Source organism: Rhopilema esculentum, chromosome 11 (assembly GCF_057945365.1).
Source record: "Rhopilema esculentum isolate cy_ngs chromosome 11, ASM5794536v1, whole genome shotgun sequence".
Classification (NCBI taxonomy): domain Eukaryota; kingdom Metazoa; phylum Cnidaria; class Scyphozoa; order Rhizostomeae; family Rhizostomatidae; genus Rhopilema; species Rhopilema esculentum.
The window spans coordinates 17155160-17171749 of record NC_142825.1 but is presented as its reverse complement, the minus strand read 5'-3'; the positions used below and the strand labels follow the sequence as shown (position 1 = coordinate 17171749).

The following is a 16590-nucleotide window of genomic DNA, read 5'->3' as shown; positions in this document are numbered from 1 at the left end:
ATTTTCCTTGTCAAGATGGACCATCTGGCTTTTAGACGTCCAAATGCACACTCAATTGGATTGCGAGCACTTCTTAATATATTATTGAATATAACCTCTGCATTTGTTTTGCAAGTCTGAAACTCTTTCATGCAATTTGGGGTGAGGGGGTAGGCCGGACCACCAATCAGGTAATTAGGTTAGATTTGAACATTACCAGGAATCAGATGGCTGTATACTTGAGGCATTGTACCATGTTTTAATTTGTTGTTTACTACAGAGTTCAAAAAAACTTTTGCGTCATGAACGCTGCCTGGCCATCTACAATCGATGTCCATGAAATAGCCTTGTGCATCACAAACAGCTTGAACATTCAATGAAATAAAATGTTTGTAATTAAAATAGTCTTGAGAATTCATATGAGGTCTTCGGATTGGTACATGTGTACCATCAATGCAGCCAAAAGCATGAACCATTCCAAATTTTGTTTCAAATTGTGCTGCCTTTTCTTTCATTTCCACGTGTGTTTTAGGTAATGTTATATACTCTGATGAAAGATATTTTGAAATAGCATTACAGACCTGAACAATCATTTTCGAAACTGTAAATTGATGGATACCGAATGTATTTGCTGTCATCCATATAGAACCAGAATCTTTAAGGTAATATAATGTTACTGCAATTTTTTTCTCTAACGTCAAGGCCCTGTAATTTGGTGATGTTCCTGGCGAGATAAATGGTCGTAATTTATCACAAAGAAGAAAAAACTGTAATTTGGTCATTCGGAAGTTTCTTTTCCATTCATCTTCAGGTGAAATTCCCTAAATCATGTTTGCCCACCAAGACTCCGTTTTTCAATTTCTCACCCAAGTACTTCTTTTCTTTCTCAACATCCTTTTCATGTGAATGTGCTTCGCTTTAATTCGCATTCTGCTTTTCTTCATTGCGCAATATGCAAGGATTTTTTGACACATAATATTGTGTTTAAGTAAATACAAATAAAGAATGCCTTGGAATTGCATCAATAAAGACACAAATATTCCAAATTTACGGCAAATGCTTCTAAATCGTGCTCTGTTGCTTTTTGTTGCCGCCATTTTTATCAGCACAGAAAATTAAAACTTTCCCGCCAAATCATTGCGCAACTTACTGCGCAGGGACGAGAGCTCGACCGCGAGATGAGTTTTTCTCATGTAATCGCAAACAGAAATCCATCTTGATAGGGCCAGCCCTCCTTATGTAATCAGGCCCTTAGTAATCATTTTGGATAATGGGAAGGGTGAAAACATGACTACGAGCCACCATGAAACAAACAAGGTTCAACTCATTGGCAATATTGACATCGGGTAAAGATATTACTGATGATTTAGACATAACAAAAGTAGCAAACATATTCGTTTCAGGACATGCTAATGATACAACCATTTTCAACTGGTGATTCAACTATTGACCCATAGAAATTGTTTATTACATAGTCACAAGAAGGAGGATAGTCTGGAAACTAACAATAGCCTATTGTTCTAGTCTATTGCTAAACAGCAGATGTCGCAAAAGACTAGTGCCCATTCTCTTCCGTGCACGTATTTCGCGAAAAGAAAACCAATGCTATGGCATAACACTTTGTTTCAGACGATCTTGATGTGATTTTGTCTTTTTTGGAAAGTGATAGGTTCGAAGGCGTCCTGCAAGATGGATATCTTGAGTCAGAAATCGATGTAAGTTTTTCGCTGTATACATTTTGCGCAAATTTTGTTTACTCTGAGATACATAAGGTCAGTGCTTTGGCCTAATTAGAAGCTGTTACAGCAAGAAAATAAAAAGTCTTGGGTCAAACTCTTTATAGCAGAACACAGTATTTATCCTCGAACATTAGTTTGTACCTTTCTTCTTAAAGCCTATGATAATAATGAATGTCACAAGCTCTTAATATCTCCTTATAGATAGGCATAACAAAGTCAGTCTGAAGATGAGCGAGGTCACTTACACAGTCACAAAGTTATTAGTCACTTGTCTTCAACTTTGCACTTGAAATACTGAGGTTTATTCCAAACGAAGTCATCTTACATATTACATCTTACATAATTACATATCTTTTAAAAAAGATACCCCAAAGTTTAAGGCCATGCTTGCAAAATTTATTTTCTACTTGAAATTATTCCCACTCCCAAGATACAGGTTCACCTTGAGTTTTGCCTTGAAAGTTTATTCATACTAAAATGTTGTGAATTATTGAAGTTGATTTGCTTTTTAGATTGAAATTGAATCCAAACATGCTTGCAATATGTGTACTAAAAGCTACAAAACCTTGAGAGGGCTCGAACGTCATAGGATGGCAAAACATATTGATGAAACACCTATTGAGTTAAAGCAAGAAACTGCCGAAAGCCTATTGCATCCTTTGCAGCTAAAGAAGATGCTTCAAAATTGTGCTGACAAATTTGCAAGAGATGATTGCTATCCGAAGACCATTCAAGATGAATTCAAAACATTTACCCTAGATATAAATAATGTACTACACACATTTGCACTGATTAAAGAAATAATAATATGTTTTAATGGTAACCAGGAGAAGTTTCTGCCCCAATTCTACAGGACTGTGCACGAAGAAACACATTTCTTTAAAGATTTGTCCAGAGATTGCTGTTTGCTTCTTGGCTTTGAAGTAGCAAATCACATTTTTGCCCATCTCAGTGGTGCTAAGCAAAACAAAGAAGCCGAATCAGTTTCCATGATTAAAAAAAAATTCTCAGGAAAGGAAAGAAATGTAATAACCTATTTGAGTGGCCATGTGTTCAATGAGATGTACAAAAGAGTCCGTAGATCAAAGAGTTGGGAATGTTCTATTAATCAGAACTATTTATCACTTTTAGAGGCTGGAAAATCAAGTGACCAAATTATACAAAGTAACAAAGATTATTGTTTAACAGCAGCAAAAAATCGTGGTGGATTGTGGTTAGTAAACCCGATTATAGTGGATATGTTTTTGGCAGCAGAAGCAGTTTTTCGAATCAAGACAGAGGTGATTAAACCCAAGATTGACCAACATGACATTGTAAAATGCTTATTGAAAGAATCCTCTGTGCATGCAGCAATTTCCCATTTGAGAAATAATGCTACACTGGCTACATCCAAGGAAATTACAAAAAATCTTGTTGAAGAACTTTTGTCTTTGTTTGTCAGAATTCGTGTATTTTCCTATGCAAAGGACATTTGTCAGAGTCAAAAGGCAGCAAAAGGAAAAGAAAGGTCCCTGCGAAAAGAAATGAAGAAAGCAACTAACAGTTTAGACTTGGGATACTAATAACCAAGCCATTGCCGGTGAACTTGTATCTACTAAACATTTTAACGTAGAAATATAAAACTAACAAAGCACTAATTCAATAAAAAACATTAGAGTCACTAGCTGTATACTAGTCTTTAATTTTTACACATAGTAAATAGTTATTTAGGATCCAATTGATTCCATTTTTATGCTCAAGACCAAAGTTTTTTCTTTAATAACACTTTTTGCAATTTTGATCCTTGAAATTTCCATTGGGTGAAAATTATTCTTACATTTTAAAGACAGCAAGTCTTTCATTTGTCATTCAGAGAATAAGCAAAGTAAGGAATGAACAAAGGTTGCTTGAAAATATTTAAGTGAGAGTCAATCTATGAGAATCTTATTTTTTGTTGAATTTTGCAGCTAAAAAACAGTTTTTACTTAAAATCAGTTTTTAAAAGTCTGCAGATTTTGAATTCTGGGATAGGGAATAGTGTGTGCAAACCAAGTTGTATAATTTCTTTCAACTAGTTGTGAGCTCATTGTTTGTTTCCTGGAAAAGTAAATGTAACCTTTATTAAATATAAAACCTTAATCTAACCACTCTTAAAAATCATAAAATGTTTTTCCGTGAGCATTAAAAAAAAGTTCTGTTAACTTAATTATCTAGCAATTCGTTATTTTCTTTTTTTCTTTTTCCTTGTTGGCAAAGGTTCATCTGAAATAAGGTTTGAAAATTCATGATCTGTAGAGTTGCCGTGTGCAATTGGTCGAAATTTCTTTTGATTTCTTATCATATTGTCATTAAAGCCAAAATCATTCAGTGTTAGGTTGTCATGACGGTATCTTCCTGCACGTTGATGTCCAAAATAGTTCTCCAAAGGGTCCTGACAGAAGCGTTCAGTCAAAACATATTGCACACCATTTTGGAGGAGAAACTTTATTAATCCAACTGCAGAATGAGCAGTAATTTGCAGACCTTCGTAGGTCTGCCTTGAAATAAACATGCTAGCTTTGGCTTTAGAGGAAAATTTGCCAGGTCGTTCTTCTATTGATTCGCTCCAATTTTCAAAATACTGCAAAAGTTCGGTAATGAGCCAGGTAAGACGTTCATCATCTTGGCAGTCAAATGGTCTCAGAGAGGCTTTTTTCTTTACAATGTGTTCTGTTTTATTTCTGATATTCAAACAATCAAAAAACCTGTCCATCATGTAACAGAACTTTGCTGTTTCCCTTGCTTCTCCAGGCCCAAATGTCGTTAATGCTGTTGCCACTGAATTGCTTAAAACTTGAGCAGCCAACTTGACATTCATGATATTGAAGCTATTCAGTTTAATATGATCTCTGGATAGCTTAGGTACCAGGTGTAGACCATTTAGATTTTCATGATAAAGTTTGGCAATATGGCACCATAAAATATGATAGCCATTATTCCACAGTAATCTGGTTGAACTTCCAGCACCTGATTTAGACAGACAGTTGCGAGCAGTCTTAATCAAATGTGGAGCATCTGAGAAAAAGTAAATGTGGCGCTTTTCCTCAGCAAACACATTCAAGGCTCTGTGTGTTATATTTGTTGCAGGATTTACATCTCCTCCTGTAAATTCAGAATGCATGCCAAAAAATTTTCGATTTGATGATGCACCATCACATGTAACTCCAACAATCTTGGATCAGAATGGATTGCTGATTAGTGGCAACAAAAACAAGATTATGCTGCTTCATACCCAGCCAACATCATCTAACAATTATGCATATCAGTAATTAAAGCTAATTTTCATATGCATTGAAATTAAGACAGATAATCCAATAAGTATAAGTATAAATCACCATAAGTAATTTATGCACACTCTTAAAAACAGGCATGAATTCTTAGTTTACATTGAGGAGGCTAAAACTTGGAAATTGAAATATTGTAGAAACAAGTTCCCAAATGAAGTCACATTACAGAATGTTACTGACCTTCAGCCTGCACTGCAGTTCCAATATTCCAACAGCTTGCCAGAAAAGTGGAAACAGCTGACTTGATGTTGCAGATACTGTTGCAAAATTGGCCAAAGAGAACTTGAATGGGTTGACAATACTTCGGATAAGAAAAACCAACACATGTGTTGCAATTTCATCCATCTTGGCAAGTGAGGAGTAGTTTAAACTAATATCATCAAGATCAACAAATCCGATTAGTTCTCCAGAGTGCTTGTCCAAAACCAAGTTTTCTTGTATTTTCATCTCATCCAAGAGCAGCACACAGTATTTTTCTACTTCAGAAAATTCTACTGTTTTCTCTTTCAATTCTTGTATTATCTCTGCATTAAAACCTCGTTGAGGACGGATATAGTTCTTATAATCACGAAGTCTTCTCTTGCTTGGTAAGACCAATACACCAGATCCAGTCTCCAGTCTTCTCATGATACCGCAATTCATCATAAGCTGCTGGTGATTTGCTTGCCAGGTTTAGACGAAATCTAATGATTTGTGGATGAAATCTTATACCACTTTTCGAAGAGCCCAAATAGCTTTCCTGCTCCTTCCAAAATAACTGCATAAAAGGAGTTTTGAAATTTTCAGGACATGACTTCATGATTTCTCTAATGTCATTGCCAAGATCTTTGTCTACCTGGATTGCAGACTTTTCTATTTCTGCTTTCAACAGTGCCACATTAGCTTTCAAGATCTTGTTTTCATTTCTTGCTTGTTGCAATGTCAACTTAACACGCTCTGGTGCAGTTTTAGTTATAGGAGCGTTCAGTTTTGCAGGCAAAAGCATTAAATCATGCTTCCTTTTTAGCTCTTTTGTGTGCTTTTTTCTTCTTTTTGGCAGTCAAGGCATTGACCTGATAGTTCAATCAACATTTGACAGCCTTTAGATCGGTAGCATTCACTTTGCCAAAGTGGTGTTGCAGTGGCAAATTGTGGAAAGGAATGAAACAACTTTGGAACACAGTGTTTAATTATTTCACTGACTGAATTTGTTGCTATTTTACAGCTAATTCCTGCACAGATACCATATTGCTCCAGTTCAGTCAAAAATATAGGCAATGAGATATGCTGTAAGGATCTTTCTTCCTTGTATATCTTGTGGTTGATAGGAAGAGCCCACCCTTGTATATGTAATGAAAACACAAAACATTTGTCAATATACAAAGTATACAGGGGGATTGCATGAACATTGTCCCCTTTGGTCAATTTGACAAATTCTGGTAAATGCTCTTCAAAATTCCATTTTTTCCAATTCAGCTTTTCAATTTTTTTGACCATGTCTTCTAAACTCTTATAAACAGGTTTAGATTCTTGGAGGATAGCATTTTTTTCAATAGAAGCAGCCTTCTTTTTTGCAATGATGTCTGCTGACTCTCTTGGTTCTGGTCTGAAATAAAAAATTGACACTAAATCAATAAATTTCACAAAACACCTTTTAGAAATTATAGATAGCTTTACATTTCAGTAGCAGAAACCAAAATTAAAATTAATTATGTAAGAAAGATTGTGGGTTACACCAAAGAGGGACTCAAACAGAGAAAAACCCAGTTTTTAAAGTTGCTTAAATCTTAAATACTATAAACTCTATTGGAGGGCACTTTTACTTTTGAGATAAATTTCTTTCCAAAATATAACAACTGATTTGTTCTTATGATAGGATTCGCTCGTTAATAGATTATAAACAAGGCCTACCTGGCCGTTTCAATACTCTTCGTTGGCAGATTTAATGATGGAATTGCTCCAGGTTTGAGATCTTTACAACTGCTGTCTAGAAGTAAAAATTAAAGAACTGAGCTGAACAGAAGTAATGTAAGGTTATAGATAAATGATGACTTGGGATTAAAGTTTCCACTTTGCATCTAAAGGCAGTCATACGATCGTAGCGAAGAGGAAGAAATTGAAGAAGGAATCAAGTTGAAGAAACTCACTAGGGTCTTCGTTAGCATTTATTTGCTTATCTGTAAAATGTCTTTGGCATATAAAGATCCGTTTGGCATTGATCTGCGACCGAAGATTAGCGTCAATCACTCGATTTCTTGTCACAACATGGATAAGTTGCTCTCTCCATTTTGTGTTGAAGGGGTCTTCACCAGAGGGAACCTTGAAAATTCCAACTCCCTTGTACTTTTTAGACCTAGAGGTTCCGCAGCCATAGATTGAGCAGTTATCTCCAGGCATTATGATAAGCAAAGGCACCCAAATCAAATAAAACCATTGACTTCCACTTTATTTATCATGTTTTCCTTAGCGACAGTGTCATTGATTTGCTATGGTTGTTTCTGCTATGCATGGAAGAGAATGGGTACTAGCCGCCAAAATAGAACAACAAGTCTAAACAATAGGCTATTGTTAGTTTCCAGACTATCCTCCTTCTTGTGACTATGATTATTACTTTAATATTTCTGTACATCAAATATTTACCTCAAAGCATTAAAGATTGATGACCCCTTTGGAAAGTTAAGTTACCTTTTAAAGTGAGTCTCGTAATCTCTTTATTGTCCACCTGCTTTGTTATACACAAATGCTTGACTCATATGCAAGAATAACATGTTGTCGTTAGAAACTTGTTAAATATTCATTAACAATGTCACATTATTGTCCGAATCCAAATTAGGCATAAACAAGAATGATAATTTAATTTTAAAGATTCTTGTGACATTCCTCGTGCATGAGTATATTTCATCGTTAGAAAAATCTTTTAGGAATCATTCGTTTTCATCAGAATTATCTCGAGAATTTTACCAAATCATATTTATGCAAAAAGCAAACAGTACTATGTTCTCATACAAACACAAATCCGGCACGCAGAAAATGAGCGAAAAAGAGAAAGGAGACAAGAAAACAGAAAAAGGTTCTTGCACATTATTTCAAGTTGGAGTCAAAAAAGTAACTGAAGAAGGTAGACAAAACGAGCACATCGATGAGTGTGAAAAAAATATCAAGGCAACCCTGAAGTGGAAGGACTTGATGCTACAGGAAATTCAGACTCAGAAGGAAGTTTTGCGATAGATGATGGAAACAAACTTTCGCCCTTCAATATTGGAAGGGTCTCCAACAAGGAATGAGCTTGAAAATATTCTACGAGCTGGTTCAGTTCCATTGCCGGGGTAGATGTGATGGTTGTAGAGAGAGTTTTGTCTGAGATCGAGCAATGGAAGAAGCTTCTTAGCAGGATAATCAACTTGACCATATTTCTTGGAGAGAGGGGTCTTGCAGTTCACGGTTCATCGCTTCAAATTGGAAATGTTCATAATGGAAATTTTCTTGGAACTGTTGGCACATTATGATCCACTTCTTCAAGGACATATTTCAAAAGTGAAGACCTCCCAGGAAAATGGTGAAGGGCTAGAAGCACATTACCTTTTCCTGCAGTCACAAAATGAATTTATTAAGATTTATGCTGCAAGAGTCAGGGGTTGCATTTTGAAAAAAAGCGAAAATGCAAAGTATTTTTCGATCATGGTGAATCGGACTCCTGATTCAAGGCACACAGAGCGAACAACTTTCATTCTCCGGTACATGAACAGAGAAGATGAGGTATATTCCATAAAAGAGCAATTTCTGGTGTTTGTTGATTGCTGCAACAAAACTGGAGTGGATATTCCTTCGGTGATTCTGGAAACACCCAAGAAGTTTCATATACCAATTGCTGAATGTCGAGAACAAGGTTATGATAATGCAGCCAATATGTCTGGCAAGGACAATGGTGCTCAAACCCACATCAGGTCTGATACGAAGCTGCATCAATGATCTTTTTCTTTCCTTTGGCAATATCTGGAGCGTAATGATGAGATGGATCACCATGCATGCATAAAATTCGGAACAGTCTACAGAGATGACATCAGTCCAGTGGCACTTGCAGAGGAAGTTTTGTAGATGAAAACAGTGTATGTCGCTAATTTTGGAGAGAAAGCACTTGATCCGAAATTTTTTCCATTATCAGAATTCTGGCTGCAAGTCTGTAGCTTCTGGACCACTTCCCTTTTTACTACATACGAAAGGTAACCAAATTCTCTTCGACAATTTGCGTTTTTAACAACATTTCACATTCAGTAAAATGGAAATTTCTAATGACAGTTTTCAAAAGTTATATTAGATGATTGTTTTCTCATATTTTTGTCTCAGTTGATGATGTTGAGAGTTCCATAAACGACAATGAGGACTCCATTCCATTGCCTACTGGTAAGTATCGCTGTTCATTTGTTTTTTTATTAAAGGATGTGTGTGTTACTTTGCAACACATCTGTGTCTTCTTCTGCCAGTTGTTTTTGTCTAGTATTCTACTAATTACATTTAGTCTGGTTTTTTCATTGCTTTATATTCATTTTCAGAAATGAAAAACCATGACTTTGCCACGAAAGTAATTTCTTATGGTATTCAGTCTCCTGAAAGACAATTTTAACAACCAATTGAGTTCTCTCATAAACAAATTAAGAAATATCTTAAAACAAAAAAATCAGAAGTTGTGGAGGTTATTTTCGAAGCTTACTTACCTAGCGAGAAGACTCTAACCAACACTGTGATAAAATTTGTTTCAGATGTTGGATTTAATGAGAAGTGTCTCTATGTTATAAAGCAGAGAGCAGAGTCACTTCCAGCAGCAGGTTAGATTTGCTCTTTTTTGATTGATAAAATTTCACTGAAAAGCCATCTATTCTATGATATATCTAAGGATCATTTGGTTGGCTTGGAGGACTTTGGTGATGGTAAGTCAGATGACTTTGGTGGACTTTGGTGATGATCTAGTTGCAAACACTGCACTGGTGTTGAAAGTTAGTGGAATTCCTCATAACTGGAAACAGAGATCGGCCATACATTCGAATGAGAGGCAAAAACTACTTTGTGATTTTTGATCCTCCATATCTTCTGAAGTCAGTCTGCAACAATTTTTTAAAGTATAATTTCAAATTTGAGAACAAAGAGACAAACTGGGATGACATCAAATATTTTTATAACAAAGAGCAAAAACAATCCATCAGGACTGCCCCTCAGCTAACAGAAATGCACATTAATCCTAATGGCTTTATGAAATTGCGAGTCAAGCTTGCTGCTCAAATATTTAGTCATTCTGTTGCTGCTGGTATTACTCTGTACCCAAGCCTTGGTGGTTTGTAGAGAGTTGATAAGATCTTTGACACCTGCAATTCACTAGGTTTCAAAGATGCTAAAAACACTGCAGACCTTTCTCTCAAGCATCTTCACAAGTAAAGGAAATGAAAGATGGAATCCAGTTTTTTAAAGTTACTGACAAGTCAACAAAAAAAACAAGACAAATAATTTGAAATGAATGGATGGTTAATTACACCTAATTCAATTATCAGTCTGTGGGAGAAATTGTTTCAGTCTGGCACAATATCTTTTTTAATGGCCAGGCAGTTAAATCAAGATTCACTCCAAAATCTTTTTGGATCCATCAAGCAGCAAGGTGGAAATTCAGACAATCCAACCCTCATTCGGTTTAAAAGGGCTTACAGAGAGCTTTTCCACACAAACTTTTTCAAATTTACCAATGGAAACTATGAAGAGAATGCTGATCCTTTAACAGAACTTTCCAGCGTACATGATATTGTGCCATTAGCAACATGATATTGTGCCACTTAAATTTTTTTCTTCTGAATACAACAACAGAGGACATACAAAGCAAAGTAATAAAAGAAAACTTGTTAGCCTATGTTGCTGTCTTTTCACTGCAGAGACAATTGAAAGCGTTTGAAAGACACCAATGCAGTATTAGTAAATCATACCTAACTGACAATCACCTTGATAATAAAAGGTAGTTATTTCTTGTTTTTAAAGCCTATGTCACTCATATAAATTTATCTTGAGGACTCACAGTTCCCTTAAAGGCAATGATGGATTTTCTAGCAAAGTTGGAAGATATGTTTGTTAGATATATCAGAAATTTAAGGATGAGAACATGGCAAAGGACATATTCAATACTTAAAGTGTGCAGTTTGACAAGAGATATATGATTATACTGTTCAAAACACTAAGGAGTTGATTTTGTATAAAGAAATCAGTTGGAAACAACTACAAGAAAGAGCAGAATATATCTCAGAGTTGTTCATTTGTGATTTGCAGATATTTGTGTTTACTTTTTATGCAGTTGTTTCTCAAAAACTATATTGTTTTGGGTTTGGGTAATGATGAAAACATTTCATTTTCATTTCAACTTAACATACAATTACAAATCTCACTATTACCTTTTTTCTCATTTGTATCTTCTTTTGTGCCCTTGAGCTATTTTACCTTTCACTGATGTGATAAAATGTACTTTATCAACTACCTACTATGGGCTAATTTGGATAGCTAAAGGGCAGTAGGCTACATAAATGAATCTAGAAAGAGAGAAACGAAGCACCTCTTTTCTTCTGCTAGCTTTGGGGTTGCACTTTGGGTAGTGTAGACTACCTTTTAGTCCCCCGTGACCCCAAGTCCCCAAGTATAGAAAGGAATTTACAATTTTTGGTATATCATTGATTATTGATATGTTTTTGAAACAGTCCAGAAAACATATTTCCTGGAGAAGTTTTAAATTCTATTCCCCTTGGTAGGTTTGGATGAATCTTTTCAACAATAAAACTTTTCTCATCCATCCTTGATAACATTACTGTAATTGCTGGCAACCTTTGGCTGTTTTCAAACAACTAGTTAATAAATAAGACTAGCCTTTTTTTGCTATACCAAAGTTGCTGGGAAGCAAAGAATGCTTCTCTTTCAAAGGCATTTTGCATTTATATCTCCCATCAACAAACTCAATATTTGATTCAAATTTCTTATCAGGCAAATCGATTTCTTATTTGCAACCTAAAGGTTCAACTTCCAATTTTTTTTATTTCTTTTAACAAAGGGTCTGTCTCCGTATCCTCTAAACTTTCTACATCAACTTTCATGACAAACGTACTATCATCTTCACTTTGATTTACCCCTGCTACAGGCCCATACACAACATACCCAAGTTTAGCCTTTACCACCAAAGGTCTGCAGCAAGTACATGTTGTTGCCCATTATAATTTTGGTTGGTGTTTGCAAAGAAACATCATTGCCTGGTTGCAAATCTGCCATACACAATCCGCTGAGATGCTGATATTCTCAATACCAATTGATACAAAGTGACTGTTTATTGAAATCTCTTTTGTCAATGGCCCTCACAAATGCAAGTAAATAAAGTTTCTTGAAAATATATGTATGTTCTTTAAGTACAGCCTTGCCAGATTGCCGAGTTTAATGCTGAGGTGAAATTTGGAACAAGAGATGTTTCACAAGAAGGACAGTACTTCAGTTGGTATAAGTTTCTCCTTCATATGTATTCCAAAAACTATTTACAAGAACGTTTGTGGCAAGCTACTTGCGACATGGATATTTCAATTGCAGTGATGTTTTTCAAAACACATGATGCATCTATCAATTTCAATTGTTTCAATTCTTTCCTCAAGTTTTTCAAGTATTTAGCATTGCCAATAAATCTGTAATCTATTGGAAGTTCCATTCCTTTTCCTTCACCTGAATTGTATCTAACACCAATACATTCAGCCTCAATTTCGCCATAATTCTGCAAAAATTCTGTAAAACCTTTGAAAGTTCAATTGGAACGTGTCCTGCCAGCTCACCATCCTCAGTCTTTAATGCTACGGCATAATCATCAAATTCATTATCATTCTCGACTTCACAGAACAAAATTTTGCCAATAAAGACTTCTACATCTTTGTAGTACACATGATACCCTCGCATGATAGATTCTGCAAAAAACTGCATTTCTTCAGCCATTTGAGATAAAAACAATGATGGTGGCTCAGTGTGCTCAGGTTGGCTTGAAGAGGAACCTCTTTTGAGATTATTGTGAAATTGAGGCTACAGTTTTGGCGGGAAAGTAATTGACATTATAGCATTCCGGGAAGTTGGCATCGTTGCTTTGGTGGTTTCCACCTGATCGAGTATAGAAATGCAAGGCACCTTGTTCAAATTTGGTTTTACAAAGAAAATAGTAAGCGAACATGGCACATGTTATGATGTCACACAATCGATGCCAAAAACAGCCTCATCCAGTACGAAGCCAATTGAGTGCGAAGTTTGCAAGAAGAATTTCACATCACAACAGTACCTAGGCACTCATATGTTTTGGAAGCATCCTGTGTCACATCCTTCCGGATCAGGTCAAGGCAAGCAGCATGAAATGTTTACCAGTCCTGAAGAAGGAACACTCTGTGCCTCTGGGGAAAGTATGGAAGTACTGTTGACACATAGCAAAATAGGAGTCACACAAAAAGTCATTGAAAAAAGGAAGAGGCTGCCCATCATTGCGTCGTGGAAGCTGTAGGCGACGATCATACACATTAGATTTCAAAGTTAAAACTTTGTGGGTGTTAGACAGACTTTCAGTGACAAAGAATCTGAAGAACAAATGGAAGAAAGTTGCTTTGATGAGAGGAATTTCAAACAAATCACTCGTTATTAAGTGGAACAAAGACAGAAAGAAATTTCTTGAATGTTTATCAAATAACACAATCAAGAAGGGAGTTGGAAATTTCAAGGCTGCAAGGCAAAGAAGAAAACTGCAATCAAAAAAGAAGGAGCAAGAAAAGTTTCCACTTGCTTCCATGGCTGTCGTTACAGAATTTAGGCAAAGAAGGAAGAAGGGACTAAAGATAACAAAGTTGTGGTTATGCAAAACTATGAAGCACAGAATTCAGGATATTTATGGAACTGAGAGGGCCACCAAGTTCAAAGCAAGTAACAATTGGTTTCACCGATTCAGGAAGCGATACCAGATTTCTCTGAGAAACAGAACAAATAAGAAACAGAAGTCAGCTGATGACTGCAGATCAACTATCCAATCATTCCATAGGACACTAAGGAAAGCACTGAAAACACAGCGGCAACGGATGCATGGTAAAACCACAATGGATGCAAAGAGGGGAAGATGGCTACCTGCAAATAGGTATAACATAGACCAAGTACCTTTACCATTTGCTGTGGATCAAGGGGAAACCTATGCAGAAACAGGAGAAAAACAAATTTGGTTTTCCCAGCCCATGAATGGACTAGAAAAAAGACAGGCAACATTACAGCTGTGTATCAGAGCCAAAGGGGAGCAAACAGTTAAACCTGCAATAATTTTTCGAGGAAAAGGTAATGTGACATTGCAAGAACTGGCCAAACATGACAAGCATGTTGATGTATACTTTCAGAAAAATGCATGGATGGACAATGAAATCAACCTTGAATGGACAGAAAACACTTTAGTCCCAGGAGTAGCAGACAAGTCAAAGGAAAGTGTAATTTTTGCTGACAATGTATCTTTTCAGTTAAGAAAAGAATTTCATGAAGCTTGCAGGACAAAATGCAATGCAGTTGTTTACATGCTGCCAGAGAATCAAACTGATAAAGTGCAGCCTATTGATGCAGGAATTGGAAGATTCATGAAGCTAAAAATTGGAAATGCTTTGGATAAGTGGCTTGAAATTGATGAGAATGTTGAGAAATGGCATGGCAAAATGAGTGCAAAAGAAAGACGAATTCTAATGACAAAGTGGGCTGGTGATGCATGGGATGAAATGCAACATTACAAAGATATTTTCAGGAAGGCATTTAAGCGCACTGGCTGCCTTATGACAGTGGATGGATCTGGAGATAATCTCGTACGTCCTCAGGGAATTGAGCATTATGAATTCTGATGTTTTTTTCATTTTTCAATGTTTTGAATTTTGCTATTTAAAATTATGTTTAAAAAAGTCAAAGTGATTTTAAAATTCTCTTTCTTGTGTTTGAAATGCTGAAAATGCACAACTTAAACCTTTTATACTGATTGTGATTTATCTAATTTTTATCATTTTACCATTAAAAACTATATTTTTTGCCCTTGGAATAAGAACCTATTATATTTTATCACACTGAAACAGGTTCTTAATTACAAGGTGCATAGTTTAGGAAAAAAGCCTCTAGGTTCTTATTTTTGTAGGTTCTTATATGCGGGGATTTACTGTATCAAGCGATTTCAGGACTATTTGCATGACCTCGCAGTCAAGGTTGTTCCTCTCTGAAAGATATGATCAAAAGTCTTTCTCTTCCGAACACTCCCAATTTCAACTCATTTTTTAGAGGCTGAGCTACCACTTTTGAAGGCTTCCTGGCAAAAAAGACTTCTGCACGCTTTTTATTAGTAATTCACTCAACGTTCTAGATATGTCCATATTTCTTGTTGTCTCCACATTAGCAGTTACATTTTATCACAAAGCCTGATAAAGTGTCAGGAGTGGTTAATTTGAACAGAAAGGACTACATAAAAAAAGTTGAGAATATTCTCATTGACAAGAAAATTCAACAATACGATCAACTGGACAATGAATTTTAACTTTTAAATATGTAATATTTAGATATTTTAAATTTCCTTTTTAACTTTAATTTGAACAGGACTTTCACTGATAGCAGCTTCTGAGCCAAGTTTTATCCTGTATACATGTAGATTATTATTTAAAATTCGAAAAACTAGGCGACATTGAAACACAAGCTAGAGCCAAAACTTCAAAATCACCTTATGCAGCAGGTCAACTCAAAAGTTATCGACAGGATAGGATAAGTTCACGATGGAATAAGACCCACAAGTTCACAGGGTCTGCAATTGTATGGCCCCCTAAATTACATAACCTGAATGTTCCACTTAGAGCCATCTTGTCTATGATTGGCTCAGCACAACATGAGCTGGCTATGTGGCTTTCTCAAGTTTTTTAAGGCAAGCTGTAGTGGAGAAAAGGTGGTTGAAAAGGAAACCATACGTTGAGATTTATATCATTAGGGTCCAGAATTATTGACATGTGGTTGAAATCATGATTGTTAGTGATCAGTTCTTAAAGTGTTGCTTCAGTTATCCTCCAATAGCCTTGAGCTTCAAATCATGGTGTCTGAGTTCTCCCAATTTGTAGTGTCCGAGATTTTTCGAATTTTTAGTGTCTGAGTTTTTTCGAAATTGAACTGTGCGAGTTTTTTCGAATTTGTAGTGTCCAAGTTTTTTCCAAAATTGAACTGTGCCAGTTTTTTTGTATTTGTAGTGTCCGAGTTTTTCTCGAATTTGTAGTGTGCGAGACTATTCGCATTTGTAGTGTCTGAGTTTTTTCCGAAATTGTAATGTCCGAGTTTTTTCGAAATTGAAGTGTCCGAGTTTTTTTAAGTAGTCAGACGTCAAGTTGTGGAAATTGTCTGTTCAGTTATCTACGTTAGCATTTTAAATAAAAAAGCTTGAATCAGGCCAGTAGTTTAATAATGGATAATGGATGGCGTTGAAGATCTGTGAAGCTTCTTCCTTTCCTTGAATAACTGTGCGTGTCAAATCACAAGGATATTAAGTAACCCTGGGAACTTTGAATTACACTACG

The 16590-nt window shown here is 35.9% G+C and overlaps 4 protein-coding genes across 4 annotated transcripts; 3 read left to right on the top strand and 1 right to left on the bottom strand.

Moving 5' to 3' along the window:
- Nucleotides 1-2260: 2260 nt before the first annotated feature.
- LOC148959156 (uncharacterized) lies at nucleotides 2261-3280 on the top strand. The gene has a single exon (XM_089111272.1). It carries the CDS (start codon nucleotides 2261-2263, stop codon nucleotides 3278-3280), a length of 1020 nt encoding a protein of 339 aa, XP_088967398.1.
- Nucleotides 3281-6025: 2745 nt separating this feature from the next.
- LOC148959155 (uncharacterized) lies at nucleotides 6026-7399 on the bottom strand. Its single transcript, XM_089111273.1, has 3 exons — nucleotides 7150-7399; nucleotides 6914-6989; nucleotides 6026-6608 (listed from the first exon to the last, which is right to left on the bottom strand). Exons 1-3 carry the CDS (start codon nucleotides 7397-7399, stop codon nucleotides 6026-6028), a joined length of 909 nt encoding a protein of 302 aa, XP_088967399.1.
- Nucleotides 7400-8473: 1074 nt separating this feature from the next.
- On the top strand, nucleotides 8474-8971 carry LOC148959154 (zinc finger MYM-type protein 1-like). The gene has a single exon (XM_089111460.1). The coding sequence runs from the start codon at nucleotides 8474-8476 to the stop codon at nucleotides 8969-8971; it is 498 nt and encodes a 165-aa protein (XP_088967586.1).
- A 3382-nt stretch (nucleotides 8972-12353) lies between these two features.
- LOC135687930 (pogo transposable element with KRAB domain) lies at nucleotides 12354-14895 on the top strand. The gene has a single exon (XM_065204563.2). The coding sequence runs from the start codon at nucleotides 13642-13644 to the stop codon at nucleotides 14893-14895; it is 1254 nt and encodes a 417-aa protein (XP_065060635.2). The 5' UTR covers nucleotides 12354-13641.
- The last annotated feature ends 1695 nt before the right edge of the window (nucleotides 14896-16590 follow it).

Coding starts and splice junctions, on each gene's coding strand:
- LOC148959156 (XM_089111272.1), top strand. CDS start 2,261: ATGTGTACTAAAAGCTACAAAACCTTGAGAGGGCTCGAACGTCATAGG.
- LOC148959155 (XM_089111273.1), bottom strand. CDS start 7,399: ATGCCTGGAGATAACTGCTCAATCTATGGCTGCGGAACCTCTAGGTCT. Junction 6,990..7,149: donor AAATGCTAACGAAGACCCTA/GTGAGTTTCTTC, acceptor TTTTACTTCTAG/ACAGCAGTTGTAAAGATCTC. Junction 6,609..6,913: donor AAGAGTATTGAAACGGCCAG/GTAGGCCTTGTT, acceptor TTTTTATTTCAG/ACCAGAACCAAGAGAGTCAG.
- LOC148959154 (XM_089111460.1), top strand. CDS start 8,474: ATGGAAATTTTCTTGGAACTGTTGGCACATTATGATCCACTTCTTCAA.
- LOC135687930 (XM_065204563.2), top strand. CDS start 13,642: ATGAGAGGAATTTCAAACAAATCACTCGTTATTAAGTGGAACAAAGAC.